Genomic DNA, 21905 nt, shown 5'->3' on the forward strand with positions numbered 1-21905 from the left:
AGAGAGAGAAGTCGATGACAAAGAGAGGGAGGAGAGAGAGAAGAACTTTATTTCCCCCTAATAGAATTTTCGGTCGTCGGAATGAGAATTAATATGATCTCCTTAAAATTAGACAAATAAAACTTTGATTAAGGAAAAAACGAGGAGATTACATTAATTCAAAACATTTATTGCCCCCCCCCCCAATAGACCTTTAACATACCTTTATTTCCCCCCGATAAAACTTTTTTTTTTCTTTCCTTCTAGTAGGACTGTCAATTCCGACACGACCCAATAATACAACTCGAAACCCGCAAGAAATAAAGCGGGTTGAACCCGCACGATTAAAAAGCAGGTCGGCAGCGGGTCAACCCGTCATGACCTATTTAATAAACGGGTCGGCCGCGGGTCAACCCGCCAACACGAAGTGAACCCATATAACCCGATTATGCTATACTTCTTCTTGAAATTTTGGACGTTTGGAGTATTTGATCGTAGGATTAGACAATTTGAAATATTTTGCTTCATCATTATTAGATTTAATTATTTATGAATTATACATAATTATTTATATTCTTCGTCTTATGGAGTTTTTAGTGAATTTAATCAATTTATGCATTTTTTTAGTTAAATGGGTCGTAGCGTTAACCCTTAAATGGGTCGCAGCGTTAACCCTTAAATAGGTCATTTTGTCCAATACAATATTAAATGGGTTAAGCGGGTTGGAAACGGATAACCCGTTTAATAAATAGGTTGGGTTTGGGTTTAAATTTTCGACACGATTAATAAATGGGTTGGGTTTTGGTTTGTCTCTTGTGACACGACATATACCTTGACCCGACACGAACCCAACCCAACACGACTTATTGACAGCCCTACCTTCTAGGCCTTCTGCCACTATTTTACCCAAAAAAAAATTGATTTGGGCACCCACACATCTTCTTCTCCCTCCTTCGCTGGTTGCAGACTCGGGACTGGAACCCTAAGTGCTTCGTCATCTTCAGGCGAGGCCTTGCATCGACTTGTCGGAACCGCTCGCGCCAAGCACCGCCAGTACTTCACCTTCTCGAGACTCGTCGGAGATGTGGGAATCGAACAGGGCATCCATTTTGGCGAAATTGGATGAATCGAAGTCGTCTGATTTTCGTCGGCGTCGACTCTTCGAAGACGAGAATGAGGCCTCCATCACACTCTTGCTGCTTCGTCCCATGCTTCGCGGTTCACGTCGATTCTTCCCGATGAGAGAGTGATGGCGTTAGAGACCGGTGGCGGTGTGGTCAGTGAATAGGTAGCCATCGTACCAGGGAGGGAGAGAGAGAGAGAGAGAGAGAGAGAGAGAGAGAGAGAGAGAGAGAGAGAGAGAGAGAGAGAGAGAGAGAGAGAGAGAGAGAGAGAGAGAGAGAGAGAGAAGAAGTAGATGACAGAGAGAGGGAGGAGAGAGAGAGAAGAAGTCGCCAGGAGAGAGAGAGAGAGAGATCGATGGCAATATGTAATTTTTAACTTTCTGAGTTTCTAAAGCCCAAAATCGTGATTTAACTTTTAAATGGGGTTAATGGAAACAAAATTCTCTTAGTGGCGTAAGTGAGCCAATTTTAGCCTATTTTAGTGTTATGGGTCAAGGACCCTTAATTAATTTAGTCTCGTGGCTATAGACTAGTAGCCTTCGATGCAAGCAGAACTGATCGGCCACTACTTCAGTGAGTGGCACCAATAGAGAGGCCATACGTATTCCGGGCCACAAGCTTAGGGGGAAGTAAAGATGATAGCAATCCTAGTGATAGCTAGCCCCCAAGTATATATATTCATCAGCGACAGAAATTTGGAAAATGTCAACTCTGGCTGGATGGTCAACGCTTAATTAATTTGGACCTTGGATAAGAGATGGACGGCATAAAACATTACATCTGATATGACTCCCAACAATTTGTCACTTACATCTTTATGAGTGTGCCATGTCTTTTTCATTGTAAGGATTGATAAGACTGCCGGAAACATGACTAAACATGAGGTCATCTCCAACCCAAAGGGCTAAAAATCGCCCTGGGGCTAAATTTTAGCCCTAAATTCTATACTATTCATTGATCTGACATCAACCGTCTCCAACCCGTCAAAGCTAAATTATAGCCCTAAAATATATTTTAACATTTTGGATATGTTATATATATATATATGGAAAATGATTTGTGGCCTCAATGAGGCCTAAGATTTGTGGCATCAATCTTAGGTGTCATGCTATGTCATCTACACAAATTACCTATTTGTCAAATCATGCCATGTAATTCTTGAGAAAAAGACCATCTTATCCTTCCAAAAACTAATGACTCTAAATTATTTTGGCTTTCTACCTCAAAAATTATTTTGACTTTCTTCTAAAAAAAAAAAAATTTGGCTTTCTTTCATTTTTTTTTTTTCATTACACTCATGCTTAGATTTAAACAACAATTTTTTTTTTCTTCAATCAAGAGTAGAAAAAATTTCATGGAATTCAGTCAATAGATTTGCACGTACAGTCGATTAATAGATTTGTATAATACATGTATATGAATTCAACCTTTGTTGGGTTCCTGCAAATTTTGAAAATATAATGTGAAAAATACATATTCATATGATTGTATTTATTCTTTTGTTCATTGTTTTCTCTTTATGTAGCTAGGGTTTAAACGTTAAATCTGAATTTATTATTTTTTGTTTGTCTTTCCCTTATATTTAGATTGTAGATGTTAATTAATGGCTGCTAACGTGTAATTTTTTCTTACCTCTTAATTTAGACATAAGTATTTCCCGAATTCAATTTACTAATGCTATATTTTTGTGGATGAAATTAATCAATATTTGGAAAGAAAAGTTAATGTCTATTTCTTGACACATAATTCAATATATTAATGCCATTTGGGAAGAAAAATTAAAGGAAAGAATTTAATTAAATGAAGAAAAATATTGATTAAATAATCTGTAGACATATCTCTTAAATTAATATATAATTAATAGCTGATATTTTTTTTTGTCACCTAATTAAATTCATTAATGTAATTGATTCACCCCCTAACATCTAAAAGGAAATATAAAAGGGTAAATTTGGTGTTGAAATAGTATGATGTGGCAAGATATATTATATGGAATTGAAAATAAATTTTTATTTACTTACATGGCATGACACCTAGGATTTGAGGCCACAAATCTTAGGCCTCATTGAGGCCCCATATCATTGCCCTATATATATATATATATATATATATATATATATATATATATATATATATATATATATGTTCTTATTTTTTAAAGTCAATTGACTTATAGTAATTGAAATAATTTTTATAATAAAAAATATTTTTTCGGTTGTATTTTTTTTTTTAAAGATAATTAAAAATATCTTTAGATAATTTTGAAATGGAATAAAACTGGAATCATATTTTTAATATTTATTTTATTCATGACAAAAGCATTTAAAAAGGAACACAACAAAGTAAGAAAATGCAAACACTTATCAGTGACAACCCTGACAATTATTAAAATCACAAATTGAAAGCTTTGAAAACTCAATCACATAGCAAAGATAAAATTCATTGTGCTTGACCTCGCAGACTCCAGAGGTGTTGGACAAGATCATCTTGTAAATGTCGGTTGCCAACAGGAGAACGTATCATTCTGTATCGAGACATATATTCCGACATTGTAATTCTTCCGAATCTTGGATCCCTTTCCAAATTTTCTCTTGCTTCGTCTAAGATGCGAGCTCGAGTCCTTCTGGACCTATTTGGATCCGGTCCGTCATCATCAGACTCGCCATTATAGTAATCGGCACGTTCATCCTCAACAATCATATTATGAAGGATAATGCATGCCAGCATGATATTGGACAAATTTTCCAAACTCCACCCTCTTGCAGGTTGTCTAATGATTGCCCATCTAGCCTGGAGAACACCAAATGCCATTTCAACGTCTTTGCGGAAGGCCTCTTGTTTGGTGGTGAAATATGCTTCAGCTTCATTTTGAGGGCGTCTGATTGATTGGACAAGCGTTGCCCACTTAGGGTAGATGCCATCAGCGAGATAGTAACCCATGTTATAATGATGATTATTGATGTGGTAGTCTAATTGTGGTGACTGACCTTCATTGCGGTTGTGGACGGAGTTGGTTATTTGCCAACCAAGTAGCCGTCGTCGTCATAACTTGTGTTGCATGCATTTCCATCTCTTCATCTTCTTCATCGTCTTCTTCATCCTCTTCTTCTTCTGCGCATAACCTTTCTTGCCACTTATTGAACCAATTAGAACTCATTTCGAAAGTGTTTAAGAATAGGGAGAAAATGAAAGATTTAGAATAAAGAGATATATATGAGAAAGTAGAAGGAAGATGTGAAAAAGAAGGTTGAAATCATATGTATTTTATATGTATTTTATTGAACCAATTAGAACTCATTTCGAAAGTGTTTAAGAATAGGGAGAAAATGAAAGATTTAGAATAAAGAGATATATATGAGAAAGTAGAAGGAAGATGTGAAAAAGAATGTTGAAATCATATGTATTTTATAGTGTAAAAGTGTTTTTTTTTTTTTTTTTTTAAAAAAACCAACGGCTAGCTAACGTCAGCTGACGTCATGCTTTCGTCAGAATCCACTACTAGATGTGGGCCATTCCAATTCTGATCCAGTTTTTTTAAGGGTCAAATAGCCATCTTTGGGGCTATTTTTAGCCCTTAAAACTGACCTATAGCTCTAAAATTTAGCATTTTGGTCCTTAGCTTATTGGGTTGGAGATGAAGTGGGCTAAAAATTGGCCCTTTAGCACTTTGGCCGAGTGGGTTGGAGGTGGCCTGAGCTTATCAGAAACCAACCAAATGCCGGAAATTTAACCGGAGCTGGATTGAATTGGTCTACTGACTCTGAAATCCATTCTAAATCAATTGTGGTGCCTATCGATCTGCAGTTCCTTCAAATAAATAATTAAAGACAGAGAAAAGCAAAAAGGCTTAAACCATACTGAAGCAAACCAAGTATTCAACCCCAAATTCAAGTCGTTTCAAATCCTTTCAATTCAAAGTTTCAAACCCCTATTTTAAAATTGTGAACGTTTTCTAAACCACACAAACCTTATGATTCGATCCCCAATGAATGAAATCAATGGAGTGTGAACCTTTTCAATTCATCTCATTATAAGCAATATGCATGCATGCATGCCAATCTCTCCATATATATGTTTATCGAAATTTCTAGTATACATACATGTACGTATACATGGCATACACATGCACAAGATCTGACGGTATATACGTCATAAGTAGATGAGAGAGAATACTCATGACTTGTGTTATTATGTTTGCTACTATTCACGAGTCTGAAAGAGCGAGCTAGCTAGCAGAGGGAGATTCCCAACTCACAATCTTACATACTGATTAACCAAAAGACTCTCCAGACTCCAGCTAGTTATCGATCGATCTCTAGCTATCCTTTCTGTTCTCTTTCTGTCAAATTCATCGGAAAGAAATTGAAGTGAAGCTCGAGGCATGCACTTAATTTGGCATAGAGTACTGAAGGAACATCCACTTACGTACTCATGAGATTCCATTAATTCCATTATGCTAGGAAGTCCACCTTGTGGTCACCCCTCCGAGGCAACAAAGCAAACCCCATCTGCGCTTTTGCATATGAGATCTCTGTTGCCTAATTGCTTTGCATCACTGATTTTGTCATGATTTCTGTACCTTCCACTATTGAAAGTTAACTCTTGAAACCCTTCGATTTGATTGATACTTGTGAACTTTTCGAAACGTCTCGAATAGTGGTATGTGTAGAATGGGAGCTGAGGATCAGCTGAGAGCATATTTGTGTAAGCCATAATGGCTGGTCTGGAATAATAATATCGGATCGATGTCACTTCTTGCTGATCTGTACTTCAAGAGAAACCCATATAACTGATCTGCAGAAGTGATAAAAATCAATCTTTCTGTATGATATACATGAGAACATTAATTGTGATTATAGCTAGCTTTGGGTCTTTATCAATAATTCTAAACCAGATAATACGAGACTGATGAATCTTTGCTCTGCCAAAAGTTAATTACGACTTGTCAACTAGATTGTAGGTGGGAGTAGGAGCATGCATATATATCGTTTTTTCAGTTTTACATTTTTTATGGTCAACTACATGTCCTTGCAAAATATCTGCAATAGTCCCAAGTTCCCAACTTGATCAGAAATAACGAACCCATTTGATCATTTGGTTTAATAAAGTTGAACCCAACTGGTTTCTGGGCATTCTTATCTAGTTAGCTAGCTAAACCTTAATTTACTATAAACCCAACATTCAGATTTGGCCTTCTGTGAGGCTTGTTATACATTATCTCTTCTTTGATGATATTTTGTAGTGAATATATTGGGAATATGGAGTGTTGTCCCAAATTAGAGAAATATTGTTTTATTCACGAGTTTATACAGATTTGACGATTGAATAGCGAAATGTAGCTAAAACAGAAGTTAAAATTAACCTCAACTTAAGTTTCTTACTAAGTTCGGGTGAATATCAATAGTTACGGAGAAAGCCAGCTCAAGCCTCCAAACCTTCTGAAAATGCAAGGCTTTTCCAGCATTGACACATAAGAATTATCAAATAGCAGGGACGAAATGCAACGCGTACCATATATGCCCTATCTGATGGAGACTTTAACCTTCCCTAATCCCTAGCTAGCTCTAGCTTTGAGGATATTGCAGCCACCTTTTCCTTCCAGCTCCTCCTTCGATCTGGTCCTATTTTTTATAGTGACCTTTTTCCTTCTCAACTAACAAATCATATTGTCATCAAAAGAAAGATATATAACAAATTATATATTATGAACATGGAAAATTCAACAATGTGTTAACGTATGACATGCATACAATTGCTTTAAAAGTGGTAAAATGAGTCCTTAAAATAGTAATATTAGTCCTCAAAGTGGTAACATGAGTCCTTAAAGTAGTAAATTTTCTTAGTTACCACATGAGTCCTCAAAATAGTAATATTAGTCCTCAAAGTGGTAACATGAGTCTTTAAAGTGGTAAATTTTCTTAGTTTACCATATGAGTTCTCAAAATAGTAATATTAGTCCTCAAAGTGGTAACATGAGTCCTTAAAGTGGTAAAAATAGTTGATGTATGAGAAATGTTAACATACCATAACTTTACCCTTATGAACATATATAACTCGATCTGAATTACACAAATCTTGGGGAGATATCTTCATGTTCCTACAATGTGGCATGTTTACATTGCATTGTAAACGAATCATTATTGAACCAACTTGAAGAATAAATTAACAGTATCATGTAAAGGAAACTCAATTTGCAGAACTTTTCGAGATCAACACTAAATAAAATAAAACTATTTATACTACTACTCACTTTAAAGTGTTTGAATGATATTGCAACTACTCCAACTTTCTGCAACTGATCCCCATACGTACTAGAAAATTATTGTGGTCGATCATCATCTACCACCTCAGTTATACACATGGTTCTCTTTTGTTTGCAACTCTACATCAATATATGGTATATAGCAAATGAAAGTTGATTCCTATTGGTTCTGAATTTGTGATCATAGATAAAATTCAAGGGATCACATAATGTTATGGGGTCCCGTTCCCTTTTATCATTCGTCTATATAATCTGTACATGGTGATGCTCAAAAAGTCAGAAAAGTGCTTTTTCCACAATTTGACATCGATCATGGGGCGGTACGTACCTATTATACAATATCGTCTGAAAGAAATATTTTTAGATATTGCGTGTCTCTTTAGAGAATGGGGCAAAGATTTTCACTACAAAAAATATGTCCTTTTCCGACTGACTTTTTCCGACCAAATCCTTTTTTGGTCGGAAGTGACAGTATTTCCGACCAAAAAAATTTTCCCGTCGGAAATACAAATTTTAGATGACCATTATTTCCGACGGCAAACAACCCCTCGGAAAAAGTTTAGAGTGGGGTCGGAAATAATTATAATTTGGCGGCAAAAGTTCCCGCTAATTGTTTTTCCGACCAAGTGTGATGTCGTCGGAAAATAAATGGTCATTTTCCGATAAGATTTTGTTTCGTCGGAAAGTCGTCGGAAATTATAGGGTTTATTTCCGACCACATATTCACCGTCGGAAATACTAAAAAAAAAAAAAAAGAGGGTTAAAAGTGGCCAATATATAGATTCCTGCATTTTTTGTCTTCATATTCTTGCAAATTTGGTCATAACATATATAATGAAAAACCAGAAATAGGTTCATCATCATTCAATGCAACAAAGTATAGTCACTATTAGAAAGGTCATATAATAGTAAAAAAGTACACAGTAAGTAGTAATCCTTTTTTTTTTTTGTAAGAAGCGAACTAAGAGCTAACTCTTTGCCCTTATTCGAAATTTTATTGATAAAAAAAAATACAAAAGGGAAGGGGGACTAGACCAAAACCACTCCCAAGGAACACAAAACAATAAAGAGATACAATTCAAATTTATGTGAACACCAACATATACATTACAATACACATTAATAGGCCTAAATTTTGCCAGCTGATTTCAGATGTCTAGACTTCAACCTTGCCAAATGGACAGTACTGCAATCACAAAACAATTCGTTATTTTGTTGACTTATATGTGAAAAAAGAGAATACACACATACAAATCATCAGTAGGGACTTGAAGCACATTACCTCATTCTTCATTATCTTCTTCCTCGTTACGGTTTGCATATACCTGACTCGTCTGAGATTCTTCTTCTTGATACGGTTCCTCTTCATTAGTAGGCATTTCAAAAACGTTTCTGGGTTTGGTTTCCACCACGACACTCCAAGCACTGTTTTTTATTCCTTCAACATAATAAACCTGGGTTGCTTGGGATGCCAGCACAAATGGCTCTTGGGTGTTCAACTTACCCTTATTGTTGACACTTAGTATGCCATAACGATCTTCCTTATAACCTTTGCCTTTGGTAGCTGTGTCAAACCAATTACAGTGAAACAAGACAACTTTATTGTGACCTGTATACCAGAGCTCAATGACGTCTATAAGGATTCCATACCAAGGCACACAATTAATTTGGTTCTCTCCTTTGACCATAACTCCGTTATTTTGTGTTTTCTTCGTCACGTCATGTTGTACAGTATGGAACCGAAATCCATGGATATTGTAACCTTTGTAGTAGACAGCTTGCTTTCCAGGACTTTGGGCCAAAGAACGCATTTGAGCGCTCACTTTTCCATCTACATACAATTGTTGGATCTGCATGTGAAGAATGTAATACTTTTTAATAAAAAATATTAAATATAGCTATTAACAGTTATATCTCAAATCAAAATGGTGGTTACCTTCTTAGAAAACCATTCCACAAAATTTTTTTTTGTGCAACTCATCCACCCGATCATCACCATGTTGTATACGAAGAATGTCCTTATGTTCTCTGCATGTAGAACACCTTATAAATTAATTAATATCACATGCATATATATAAATTTAAATACTTATGGTGATAGGATTACGTACTCAATAAAAGGCAAACACTCATCACAATTTGTCAGGACATAATGGGTGGCAGCATGATGAAGCTCTTTAGTCATTACTGTCAATACACCTGTGCCAATAGTTTTACCCGGAAGTGAGAAGATAGATAATTGAGTCTTGTCTTGCAATGGTTGACCTCCATCATAGTTTCTTTCTACTCGGTTAAATTTAGTCTCAACTTGACGTAAATATCGTGAACAAAATGTAATACACTCTTCTGCCAAATAACCTTCGGCAATAGAACCTTCTGGACAGGCTTTATTACGAACATAAGTATTTAACTTATGCAAGTACCTATTCATCAAGAAATCATATATATTATATTAGATAAGTGTGAATTAAGCATCACATAATAAAAGTTTGTAAAAGTTTTAATATTTAAAATTATATTAGTTACGTACCTTTCAATGGGATACATCCATCTATACTGTACAGGCCCACATACTTTTGCTTCCCACGCCAAGTGAATTGACAAATGAACCATGATGTCAAAAAATGTAGGAGGAAATATCATTTCCAACTTGCATAGAGTTATGGCAATTTTATTTTCCAGAAGTTCCAAATCCGAGACCCTCAGTACTTTAGCACACAATTCTCTAAAAAAGTAAGAAAGCTCAATCAATGCTTCACAAGGTTTTTTGGGCAGTAACTCTCGCACCACAAGCGGAAGTAGTCTCTCTAAGAAAACATGGCAATCATGACTCTTCATGCCAGAAATACTGCGTCATTTAGCATTGATCCAACGAGATACATTTGAACAATATCATATATATGCTCTTAGATGAGATATTCACTTCTACACAAGATATATGGTTCCTATTCCAACTTGTTAAGATATATGTTTCTCAACTCTTCCTTGACAGCTTATCTGCTCCGTGATACGATATTTCTTCGTCGACATAACATCTACTCCTGAACAACATATAATCTTATTCCTGACGAGATATCCTGAATGAGTGGAATATCTATGCAATTGAACTTGTTTGATATAAGTAGTCATATAACTGGACTACACGTACCTAAGAATAAAAAAAAAAGAACAATAATTGTCCCAAGCATAGTTAGTAAAAAACGGGACGCGTATAATTAGACAAAAAAACGTACGTGTATTATTCGGTTTATCTAGTCTAATGATACGGTCAAATATTCGGTCAAAAAAACGTGATACGGCAAATTTATAAGTTTGAATTAACTAGCATTTTAATTTTTTTTCAAATTCCAAGTATTTTTACTCCGTATAAAACGGATACGTGTTATAAAACGTACTAAAGTTTTAAAAAATACAAAATAACAATTTGAAATTTGTATTAAAATAAAAAATAAAATAAAAAATTTAAGTTTGCCGCCACTAAAATTCTTCCCGCTGCCTCAAATATTTGACCATCCTGCACATATCCGTAAAATTGCCCATATCCCTAAAATTGTGGAGCCTCTACACGCTACTCTTCTACTACCTCCAGCGATGAAACTCCAATAAACCTATCAGATCGAAAACTTCACGCCTTCTCTTCCATCGCCCATCACTCTCTCTCTCGCGTAGTTCTCCTTTTTCCCTGTTATTCTGTCTCAGCACGTCTTATTCTTCTATATCTTCTGGTTAATCTAAGCTCTAATCCTCTTGATCTTTCTTTACAGGTGTGCCTCCATTCCAGATCTGCTCGGAAACAAAAATTGAAAGAAGTTTGGCAGTTAGGCAATAGTACAAGAGGCTTGTTTCGATTGTATGATTGGTCTTGTTTAGGATTTGAGGTGAGTGGTTTCTCTTTTCTTTGCAACACGTAGTTGACAATTACCAGCAATCGTACCTTAGACTTCAACGGAAAATTCTCTTTTAACCAAAATCTAAGGCTTCACTTGACTTCCTTATATTATCTTTCTCATTTACGGCTATTTGGTTTTTTTTTTTTTTTTTTTGGTTAACACGGCTATATGGTTTTTGGGGATAGTGTTTAAGGGTTTTAATTTGTTATGTATCTGTTGTGATTGTGTTTCTAGTTTGTTGATTGGAATCTGGGATTTGATGATTGTTTTGTAGCAGGGGAGTAGTGAAGTTCCAATAGGTATTGTGCTTTTAGGTGGCAATTAGTTTGCTCAGACATGCCTAACAAATGTAATCTTTTAGTATTGGAGACCTTGATGAGCTGAAATTAAATATCTTTGTTAGTATGAAGACTTGTTTTAGGATTTAGTCGTGATGGTCATGCAGATGTGTCTTATTAATTGCTCTATTTGGTAAGATACTTATTGCAAGGGAGTATTAATGGTGGCTCCACAACATAACTTTCAATCATTTGCTCCTATGAATATTTGTATTGAATAAGTAGGTATTGAGATTGTCTCAATTCGTATCTCCATGCTCTGTTTGTTCTGCATATTCTGCTTTGGTCATTTTCATGTCTATCTCATATATTTTCAACATATTAAATATAACTCTTCCCCCTAAACCGGTTTGTAATTTGCTTTTCAAAATTTCGATGCATTGGTTATTTATACACATTTATAATTCACTTCTCTCTGCTTCTGTTTGTAATAGTTGGAACTAAAGTGAGATGAGATGAGGTGCATGAAAAGGAAAAGAGTATGCTTTGAGAGGCAATCAAATTTCTATTTTTGAAGAACAATCAGTTGGCAAGCAATTTAATTTTTCAGATTTTAGTATTGCTGTTGTTCTATGTTTAGGCAATACAGAAAGTAATAAGGAGCTTAACAAATGGTAGATTATGACTTTGAGAAGAATGAGACAGAAGCTAATAGGAGGGGGAAGCTAGCAAAGAAGTCATTTTTGCAGTTCTGATGAGTTCCCTCTTTTGCAGCTTCAGTTCAGTTGGTTCACTAGAAGAGCTGGTAGGTAATAGAAACATCGGAGCAGGTATGTTTAGATTCTCGCTTCATTGCGTTTGCATAGAAGCCTATCCTTGCCTGCACTCATGTGAATTGTGGTTTAATTGAAACAAGCCATTTGTGTTTCTTTCATTCTCTTAGATGCTGGAATGACCATATAAAATAATGCATTCATTGTACATTTAATCACATATAGATAATTTAAGGAGCTAAAAGCAAAGGCTACGTTGAAATCAGGGTAGTATCTATAATTAACTGCTTGAGGATAACATAGACTTCTCTACTGATTTTGGCCTTCAATTTTTTTGTTTGTGGTTTTAGAATATATTTTTTTAATCTTCTGTTTTGTCGAACCTTGGCCTTTTGCTTCATTTTTGATGGATTTGAAGCTTTTTTTGGATTACAGTTGTATTGAAAGTTTTAAAGTTTCAATCAAAGTTATTACTTTCAGTTGTATATCCAATCTTTGTTCCTTTTTTTTTTTTTTTTTTTTTTTGGTGCAGGACATTTAAAATCAGAAATTTAATTCACGAATTAAGGAAGAATACATCCACAAGTTTTCAGGTACTGTTTTTAATAAATTCCAGAATCTATCCATCTCTCTTTTGTTTTGTTACATCTCCTGAGTTCAGTTGCTTTGCTTATGTTAAGGATTGATTAATACTAGAGCCGTGTCAGATTAAAAAAAAAAAATACTAGAGCTGTTTAAATAGTAGTTCATTTCCTTATTAGGTATGCCATTTCATGCTTGATTAGCGATTCCATTGGTTTATAGTTTTCTTTTACACTAAATATATGATCAGTTGTGTGTGCATTCACTTGAGAGGGGAGAATTGGTAAGTTTCACCATTTCAGATTATACTTAATTATGGTGTTGTTCTATGGTAACAGAACGAGTGAGATTCAGTGAGCAATTAAGGAGGAACTGATCAAAGCTGTGAGGAACTAAGGAGGAACTATAGGTGTTGTTTTATTGGTTTTAGCCGACAGTGTTGCAGATTCACTTGAGGTTAGAATTGGTAATTGTTTCCAGATTTTGAATTATATTTATTTCACTTGAGGTCAGACTTTCAATATGATTTTCACAATGACTTGTGGTTTTATATTTATGCCTACAGTTCAGGTGATTTCATAACTAAATATATATGATAGAATGAGTTTGGTGGTAGCTAACGAGTCATTAGTTTCGTTTTGAAATTGTTTTCAAGTCCCAAAATATATTTCTGTTTTCTTAAGTTTCTGTTTTCTGTTATTTATTTTCTATGCCAAAACAACTTCGATTTCTTTAAAATTTTGTGTACGTGTTATTCAATGTGTCTATGGTGTTATGTAAAATTTTCAGAAAATTCCATTGAGTCTAGGTTTGCTAAATAATTTAGTACTGAACTGTGCAGCAGAGTATTTTAAACTAATTTAGTGACATTTGATTAATATTTCTTGTGTTTCTCGTTATTTACCTCTTTTAATGAAATGTATAGGAGAAGAGTGAGCGGAATGCAATTAATCGTGACAAATCAACTATGGTGCATACAACGGGTTCAGTTCCAATGGCGAAGTACATAAAAGAGGAGGTATGTACAACAAATAGTTTCGGATAGAATCTGCCTTATTTTTTTTCATTCATTAATGATTGGGACATATACAAGCAGGTGGTTGGTGGGTCTAAACATGGCAAAATTCGTGGCTTAGGTGACGGAATGGAACCACTGGAAGATGTGTGCGGTTAGAGTAGCAGCCAAACTTGCAATAAGCGCGTGTGTTTGGAACGTGACAAAGAGTTTGGACAATTGGAACAACAAGTTCATACTCTTACGGATATGGTGCCTGATTTGAAACAAGTCCGTCAAGCTTTCATGGCAAATAGTTCAAGTCATTCTCAATTTGCGAGAGAATCACCGTTTTCGGTAAGTGAATGCATATTCTGCTTGTTTAAATGATTGCATATTTTGTTTTGTCCTTTTATTTTTTTCAAAGTGTTGTCGGGTGTATGTTAAGTTTTGTTATTGTGTTATTCATGTATAACCTATATTGTATTTATGTGTTACAGCCTGCTTCTACTAATGGAGATTCTGAAACACATGCACCTTGATCCCTACTAGTAGCTACTACTTATAAGGTCCTGGAAGAAACTTTTATTTGTTTTTAGTTTGGTATTGCTCTCGTACTATTTCTATTATTATGGATGATGCTATTTTTCCTATGTATTAAGACTATGCAGTTTGGATTCAATAAATTACTCAAATCTTCACTATGTATCTATTTGGTGAGAAAATTTAATTTGTGAGAAAATTCTAATATTTAAAATTAAATGTAATCGCATTTACTATATTTATTCCGATTGTCGGTGAGCCATTTCCGACAACATTTTATGAATAAATCATATTCATCGGTAAAAGTTAATTGGTTAGACGGATATATCCCACAAAGCAAATATGTCATTGAAAATACTCAAATTATGATTCCCACCAAAATTCGTTAGTCGGAAATATTTATTCCGACGAAGGTATTGGTCGTAAATATGTCGTAGGAAAAAGTTTTCCAACAACTCTTGGGGTCGGAAAAAATGCGTCGGAAAATATTATTGCGACCGAACGAGTAGTCGAAACTAAGTCGTCGGAAATAGTTATTCCGACGAAAATATGGTCGGAAATAATTCGTCGGAAATGCAATTATTTCCGACGAAAAATCTTAATTCCGTCGACTTTTTCGGACGAAACAAACATTAATTCCGATCAAAACGAGACTCAAATCCGACGGTGATATTCGTCGGAAATGGTCAAGCATTTCGGACGGTTGGTCGGAAGAAATTTATTTCCGACCATGACATTTCCGACGACTTTCCGATGACGACTTTTCGTCGGAAAGAGGTATTTCCGACCATTTTTCGTCGTCGGAAATTACGGTCTGTGTTGTAGTGTTTGTAACAAAATTACTAGACAGTTATGGCTTCCATCGTCCCTGATCTTGACGACGATGAGGAGGAGGCTTTATCTCGTCTTTGACCTTGACGTCAATGAGGCAGAGGCTTCGCTTCGTCACTGATTTGAGGAGGAGGGTACCTGTAAAAAACCCTCCGATGACTAAGTCAATAGCTTTCTTATTTGAGTTAAGTCAAATGAGTCGGAATCAGATATTATATATGGTTGTCTTGGCCCCTACTTATAGATGTGATGCGACTTGGGTAATAAGTCGTGATTTATAACCGCCTCTATACCTGTACTTATTTTCAAGCTTTATGATTGTCATCATTGCCGCGCTTAATAGCCGTCATAATTGCCGCGCTTAATAGCCGTCATCATTGCAGCATTTATAATCGTAATTATCATGTATTCATGGTCATATTTACTCATATATTCATGGCGGGGTTCAATCGTCATGATTGTGAGTCAAATTTATTGACCACCCCCACACCAACCCTTCACCGCTAGCCTCACCATCGCTGTCACCCAAAACCCCACACCAATCGTAATTATCATGTATTCATGGTCATATTTACTCATATATTTACCCCAAACCCCACGTCATCTCCACCTTCAATGACCTCAGCCCCACCCTGGGCTTCCCTTCCTCAAGTCTCAGATTTCATCTCGTTCAGGGAAGCCCATATCTCATTGCTCTATTTCGATTAGGCCTCAATATCATCAATTCTCAACGATCCACGTTGTTCTCTTCAAATGAAGATCAAACCAAGCACAAGATCAAGCTCTATAAGGATTAGACATAGCTGGTCTACACCTCTTCGCCAATCGATTTGACTAACCACAACTTATCTTTAATTACTTCTTCTGGGTTTTCCAGTGTTGTGAGAGTTGCAGTGCTGCCTGACCCAAAATTCTAGACTATCTTTGATAGGTTCAGCTCTCGCTACCCGATTTCAGGTGAGGTTATGTTAAGAGATGCGTTTAATTTGGAGTATAAGTGGGGTTAGGGCCGATGATGCCGCCATGGAGAGAGAGAGAGAGAGAGAGAGAGAGAGAGAGAGAGACACACACACACACACACACACAGAGAAAGACGGTGGAAGAGGAAGAAAAGGTGAAAAAATAAAGATAAAAAGAGAGAAAACAAAATAAATTTTATAAAAAAGAAGAAGTGAGGGTTATAATAGACATTTTAGACTTATTGGGTGAGAAATTGGAAGAATAATGAGTAATCTGTTGAATTTAGAAGATGAGAGACTGAACTGTTTTAAGAAGCAAAGGGGAGTAACTAGTATTTAGTTCTTTTTTCTTTAAAGAGATAACGAAAGATGAGTTCTGACATGCTCATTAAGGAATACAAAAAGTAAAAATAAAGAAAATTAACATTTCAAATTTGATACAAGGGAGCTTCTATTCATACCTCCGAAACTGGCATTTGGATCTCCCCACTTAATACACCTCCAACTTACTTTTACAAACAACCAATATGTTATTTGCACCTTTCTGTAATGCCCATTGTCTAATAAAATCTATAAAAGCCTCTTTTTTTTCTTTTTTCTTTTTGAAGAGAATAACCTCGGAGTCCACGCCCATGAATGTCGCCCACAACAAGCATGAGATCCATGAACTCAAGGACATGCGGTATATATAATTTCTGTAGTCAGAGCGTCTTTACGTCTACATATTTTTCTATAGAGATGGTTTTGTTCTTCTCCGTCAAATCATTTATTTCCTCTGCTAGATCTCTGATCTCTTCCTCTAGAACCTTTCCTTTCTTTCCAAAAGTATGATCCAACTCTGCTAGCTTCTCTTCAAGTTTCTTGTCAATAGCATTTAGCTTTTCTAACAGTGTGTCATCTTCCTCCTTCATGTCATTGAATTCTTCTTCATCATCATCATCAAAAGCTCTAGATAATTTCTTTTTCTTTTTCAAATCCAGCATCTTCTAAAAGATCAAATGAGAGCTACTATTGTTCCTGAATGACTCCATAGTTAGCAGGATCATGTGGATCATAGGCTTCAGAGAAACAAAAATAATCCCATGAGATTTGATAGCTCAAAGCTATTTGCAACAAAAAAAAAATTATGGGGTTTTGCCGTTTAAATTTGTTGGTAGGGGTGTTATATATGGAACTTTGAAACCCAAACAACATCACCATAATTCATCGAATTATATTCTCAGTCAGCTTCTCTATGTGGGATCATTTCTAGATTTTCATTCTTTTATTGATGTTACAAAAAACAAAACAAAAAAATCAAAGCAAGACGAAGACGAGGGGAAAGTTTATTTTCTCCCCAAAAAATGTTGGCATCCAATCAAGAAATGTCAATAAACGAAACAAAAACCACATAATTTCTTCAAGTTGAAGACTATTGCTGTTCATAGAGGTAAGAAGAGATTTTTCTTTTTTTTCTTTCTCCTTTTTTGTGTCTTTATTGGTAATTTAACATGAGTTGACAAAGTCAACTATCACTTGAAAAAAAAAAAAAAAAAAAAAAAAAGAGGTCTAAATGCTAATTTTGGAGGTTTGAATAGAACCTCCCTTAACATAATGTAACACAGAAAGAAAAAATTGATGGATAATTCTTTATTAGATTTTGAAATAGATGCGTCTTTTGTTAATCTATGTTTTTTTTTTTGGGTGCGGCTATTGCCACCATACCATTTTTCTTTGTTCACCCTACAAATATTTGAATTATTGAAATACTATATTACCCAAATACAAAATGACTAATAAGTACACTAATTTTCTAAAATTCAAATCTTTAAGGAAAACTAAATACATAACTAATTAAATAAAAAATTACTTAATTTCTCTTCTGATAACATTAATCTTCATCTTCTCCATCCAAATTTCAATTTATTACAATTTTCTTTTTTATCTTTTTATTGCGTCCTCATCGTTAACTCGTTGTTGGGGTGAATTTGTACAGAGGCTGCTAGGATTGCTTGATTAGGTTGCATATCCTCTGTTTACCCCTTCTGAGTTCAGGAACTGGGCTTCAAGAAGCTTTGTAGCGTCTTTCCTTACTCCTTGCAGTAAGGTTGGCCTGTTGCAGTGACATGCTTCTGGTGATGGTGAGGTAGAAACTTCATATAGCTTTGATAGATGAACTAGAAATATATAAAACGACTTGCAAGAAGGCATGTAGCGTGGGAGCTGGAAGCACATGAGTTGCAGAAGTTGAGAGCTTTGCTGCGGTGAGAGGTTTACTACGTATCATCTACTGCAGTGAATGAAGGAATGGGTTTTTGGGGATGGCTTATGGGTTTAAAGGTCGTGTAAGGCTTTGAATTGGTTTTGGGTTGGAGGTTAAGAATGCTTGAATTGTTGCTTGAGGTTTGCTTGTGGGGTGTATTGCTTGGAGCTTGCATGATCTATTGCTTGGAGATTGTCTCCTCTCCCCTTTTTTGCAGCAACCAGAAGCCTTAATTTATAGGCTAGAAGAGGTAAGGTTAAGATCCATGTTCATCGGATAAAACTAATGGACTTTGAAAGAGAACTATGATGTTAAAGTCAAATCTGGAGAACAAGGCAATAACCAAATGACTAAGGGGGAGTTATCTGTTGTACTATTTTGCGTGAAATATGGAATTGGAGTGGCAAACTTCTAGGGAATAGGTATTGTAGTTATAGTCTAAGTTGAATTAATAAAGAAGTCAGAAAAGGTGATATATCTCATTGGGAAGAGTTGCATGTTACTTCTGGAATAACTTGTAGCAAGCTAGAACTAAGAATAAATAAAAGAAGAAATTTGATTGAGGCTTTATATTTGACGTTGAGGAGGATGAGTTACTGCGGGGTAAAAGAAGTATCGACGTTCATGTTGTTGGAAAGACTATTGGTAGATAATTGTGTTTAAGCTTATGGGTTTGGATTTTCTCATCTTTGCATGTCCATGTAATGATTTAGATTGTCGGGCCTGGATTTTGGTCCCAAGTCCAAAACCGCCGACAATCGAAAATCAAGAATGGGCCTCATGTACTTCCGTTACCTTCCACACCACACCCAATCTTGTAAGCCCCAAGAGCATGATTGTGGCTTGGGTCCACGTGCGTGGCATGACATGCACTTAATAAGGCAGAATCGAGAGTGAATTGCAAGATCAAGAGTTCTTTCTAGCATAATGGGCTTTAAGCTATTAAAGCCCATAGTTTGTAGTTTTGCGCATTTATATTTGTATTTGGGCCTCAAACAACTATTGGGCATGAATATTGATTTTTTGGGTATCAACACTCGTTATTTAATTCACAAAACCATTAGTATTAACTTCATCAAAATCTTTGTAATATCTTTATAAACACCGAAAGTGAAAAATTTTAAAAACGAAAAAAAAAAAAATCAATCTTTTCTTCATTGCTCATAGTAGCACTTACTAATTTTTTTATTATGGATTGAAATAAACGAACATTGAAACTAAATGGAAAAAATAAAAAAATAGAAGTAAATCAAATTATGATTTTATTAGGAAACTTTAATATATTTTAGTATGTCTTTTTAATTGATATAAATTAAATGAGAAATTTTCGTTAAACAAAATTTCTTTTTTAATTTAATATGTCATATGATGGAGGATATTCCTGGAAAGAGAAATGGGTTAGATAAGTAAATCTAATAATTGAAATTAAAATGTAGGGTGTAATGAGCAAGTATGGTGGACAAAGAAAATTATAGGGTGGCAATAGTCTCACCCTTTTTCTTTTTTTTTTTTGGAGGGGGGGGGGGGGGGGGGGGGGTGTTCATTAATGAATTTGAGCAAGAAATAAGCTACAATTAAGGTAAACAATGAAATTTAGTTAATTGTTTAGGAAACTAAAGGCCTGACTTTAAGTACGCTCCTACATGTAACCCATTTATAACACGAGTCGAGTCGGGTTGTATTTACCCACATGGACGACGTACAACTCTTTAAAATTGCATAATTTTAGATGTTTTAGAGTAGAACGTATTATTACTTTTTTTTTTTAAAGGGGGCTGGTGCGGCTACCCTCAAATCTTGATTAATGAAACTACAGAATACAAGTGGGAGTAGTGAAGTTATGTACTTATTTTAAGATGTTATGTATCTTTTTACACCAAATGTCTTAAATAAGTCAAGTGATGAACACGTTTATATATAGATTGAGTATTTCGCTAAATTCAACCCAACATGAAAGTTCATTAAACGGGTTAGTCGGGCCATTGAATAGAGACAATTCAGGATACGATTTGGTTGACCCCGTAAGCACACCCGGCAGGATATGTTCAAGTACCCCACAAGATCAACCTAAGGGTTTGCTGATTCTTGCTAAGCGATCTTAGCAATATTTACACTAGAAAGATCGAATGAAGTTCAAAGTTTTCTTCATATGTCTCTGATGCAATTACGTGTATACAGAAGTGGGTTCTGTTAGTGGCAATGAAAGGGAAAGACAACTCGAGGTCTTTTGTGGGGATGTTCTTAACTTGTGACGGATGAACTGAGAACCCCTATTGAAACCCTAGCTATATCATGACCATGATCTTAATTTCAACCACGTTGCCCTATATATTCTACTATTAATTTCCATCTTACTTTTTCTAACTTTTCAATCATGCAATAAGCATGTTTTCAATAATGTTGCAGTTAGAATAATCTGGAAATAGATGGATTATGTGCTCATCAATGGTGTCATCAACACATGACACTCCTATGTGTCATCAACTCGTGAAACTCCTATGTGGCCATTATTAATTAAATGCATATTATATTATACATTACACAAATCGAGAAGATTAAGGTAAAAATGTTCTTATTAAGTAGTCATCGTTCGTTCCAATATTGCGTCTGGGTTTATGCACTGGTACTTATCCATTTTCAGATAGAATTAATAGAAGTAATTATGCACGAGGCTGGGGAAATTGTCCGGATAGTCAGCTCTCCTTTTAAATTTGCATTGACTCTTTATCTGTTTAGTAACGATGGCATGCTAAGGAAAAAAAAGTTCTCTAAATGATTCTCACTATTTTAGTTTTCACATACATATCAGCTCTCTACATACGTGTAAAAACGAAGAAGGGTTTATGCACTGGTACTTATCCATTTTCAGTCTTTCAGATAGAATTAATAGAAGTAATTATGCACGAGGCTGGGGAAATTGTCCTGATAGTCGGCTCTCCTTTTAAATTTGCATTGACTCTTTATCTATTTAGTAACGATGCTAAGGAAAAAAAAAGTCTCTCTACATGATTCTCACTACTTTAGTTTTCACATACATATCGGTTCTCTACATACGTGTAAAAATGAGGCAATTAAGACTATTACATCTATTATACTTGAAATATTTCTACTGGTTGCTTTCTACAACTATCCTAGCTAAACCTTTATCCTTTCTCAAAAACTAGGAAAAAGAAGAAGAAGAGAGTCATGATGACAGCTAAACCTTTATCCTTTCTCTTCTTTAGGTAGTAGGAACATGGTATTAGACCCTATATACTCAGTTACATGCCTACGTGAGACCAAGAGTCATGATGACGGCTTAGAGCGCCACTCCCTCGGCTGTAGGAGCCGTCACGGTTTGCTGTTGGGAAGTTTGTGTCACCGACGAAATCAAGCTTAATTTTAAAGGTTTTTGGGAGATGAATGTGGAAAGGAGCAAGAATAATGTCGTCAGTAATAGTTTTCTTTC

The 21905-nt window shown here is 35.4% G+C and overlaps 1 protein-coding gene across 1 annotated transcript; it reads right to left on the minus strand.

Moving 5' to 3' along the window:
- Positions 1-3542: 3542 nt before the first annotated feature.
- LOC133711912 (uncharacterized) lies at positions 3543-4043 on the minus strand. The gene has a single exon (XM_062137986.1). The coding sequence runs from the start codon at positions 4041-4043 to the stop codon at positions 3543-3545; it is 501 nt and encodes a 166-aa protein (XP_061993970.1).
- Positions 4044-21905: the final 17862 nt, after the last annotated feature.

This window comes from Rosa rugosa, chromosome 5, assembly GCF_958449725.1.
Source record: "Rosa rugosa chromosome 5, drRosRugo1.1, whole genome shotgun sequence".
In the NCBI taxonomy this organism is placed as follows: Eukaryota; Viridiplantae; Streptophyta; class Magnoliopsida; order Rosales; family Rosaceae; genus Rosa; species Rosa rugosa.

Excerpts from the sequence above, each read along its gene's own strand:
- LOC133711912 (XM_062137986.1), bottom strand. The coding sequence starts at position 4,043 with ATGGGTTACTATCTCGCTGATGGCATCTACCCTAAGTGGGCAACGCTT.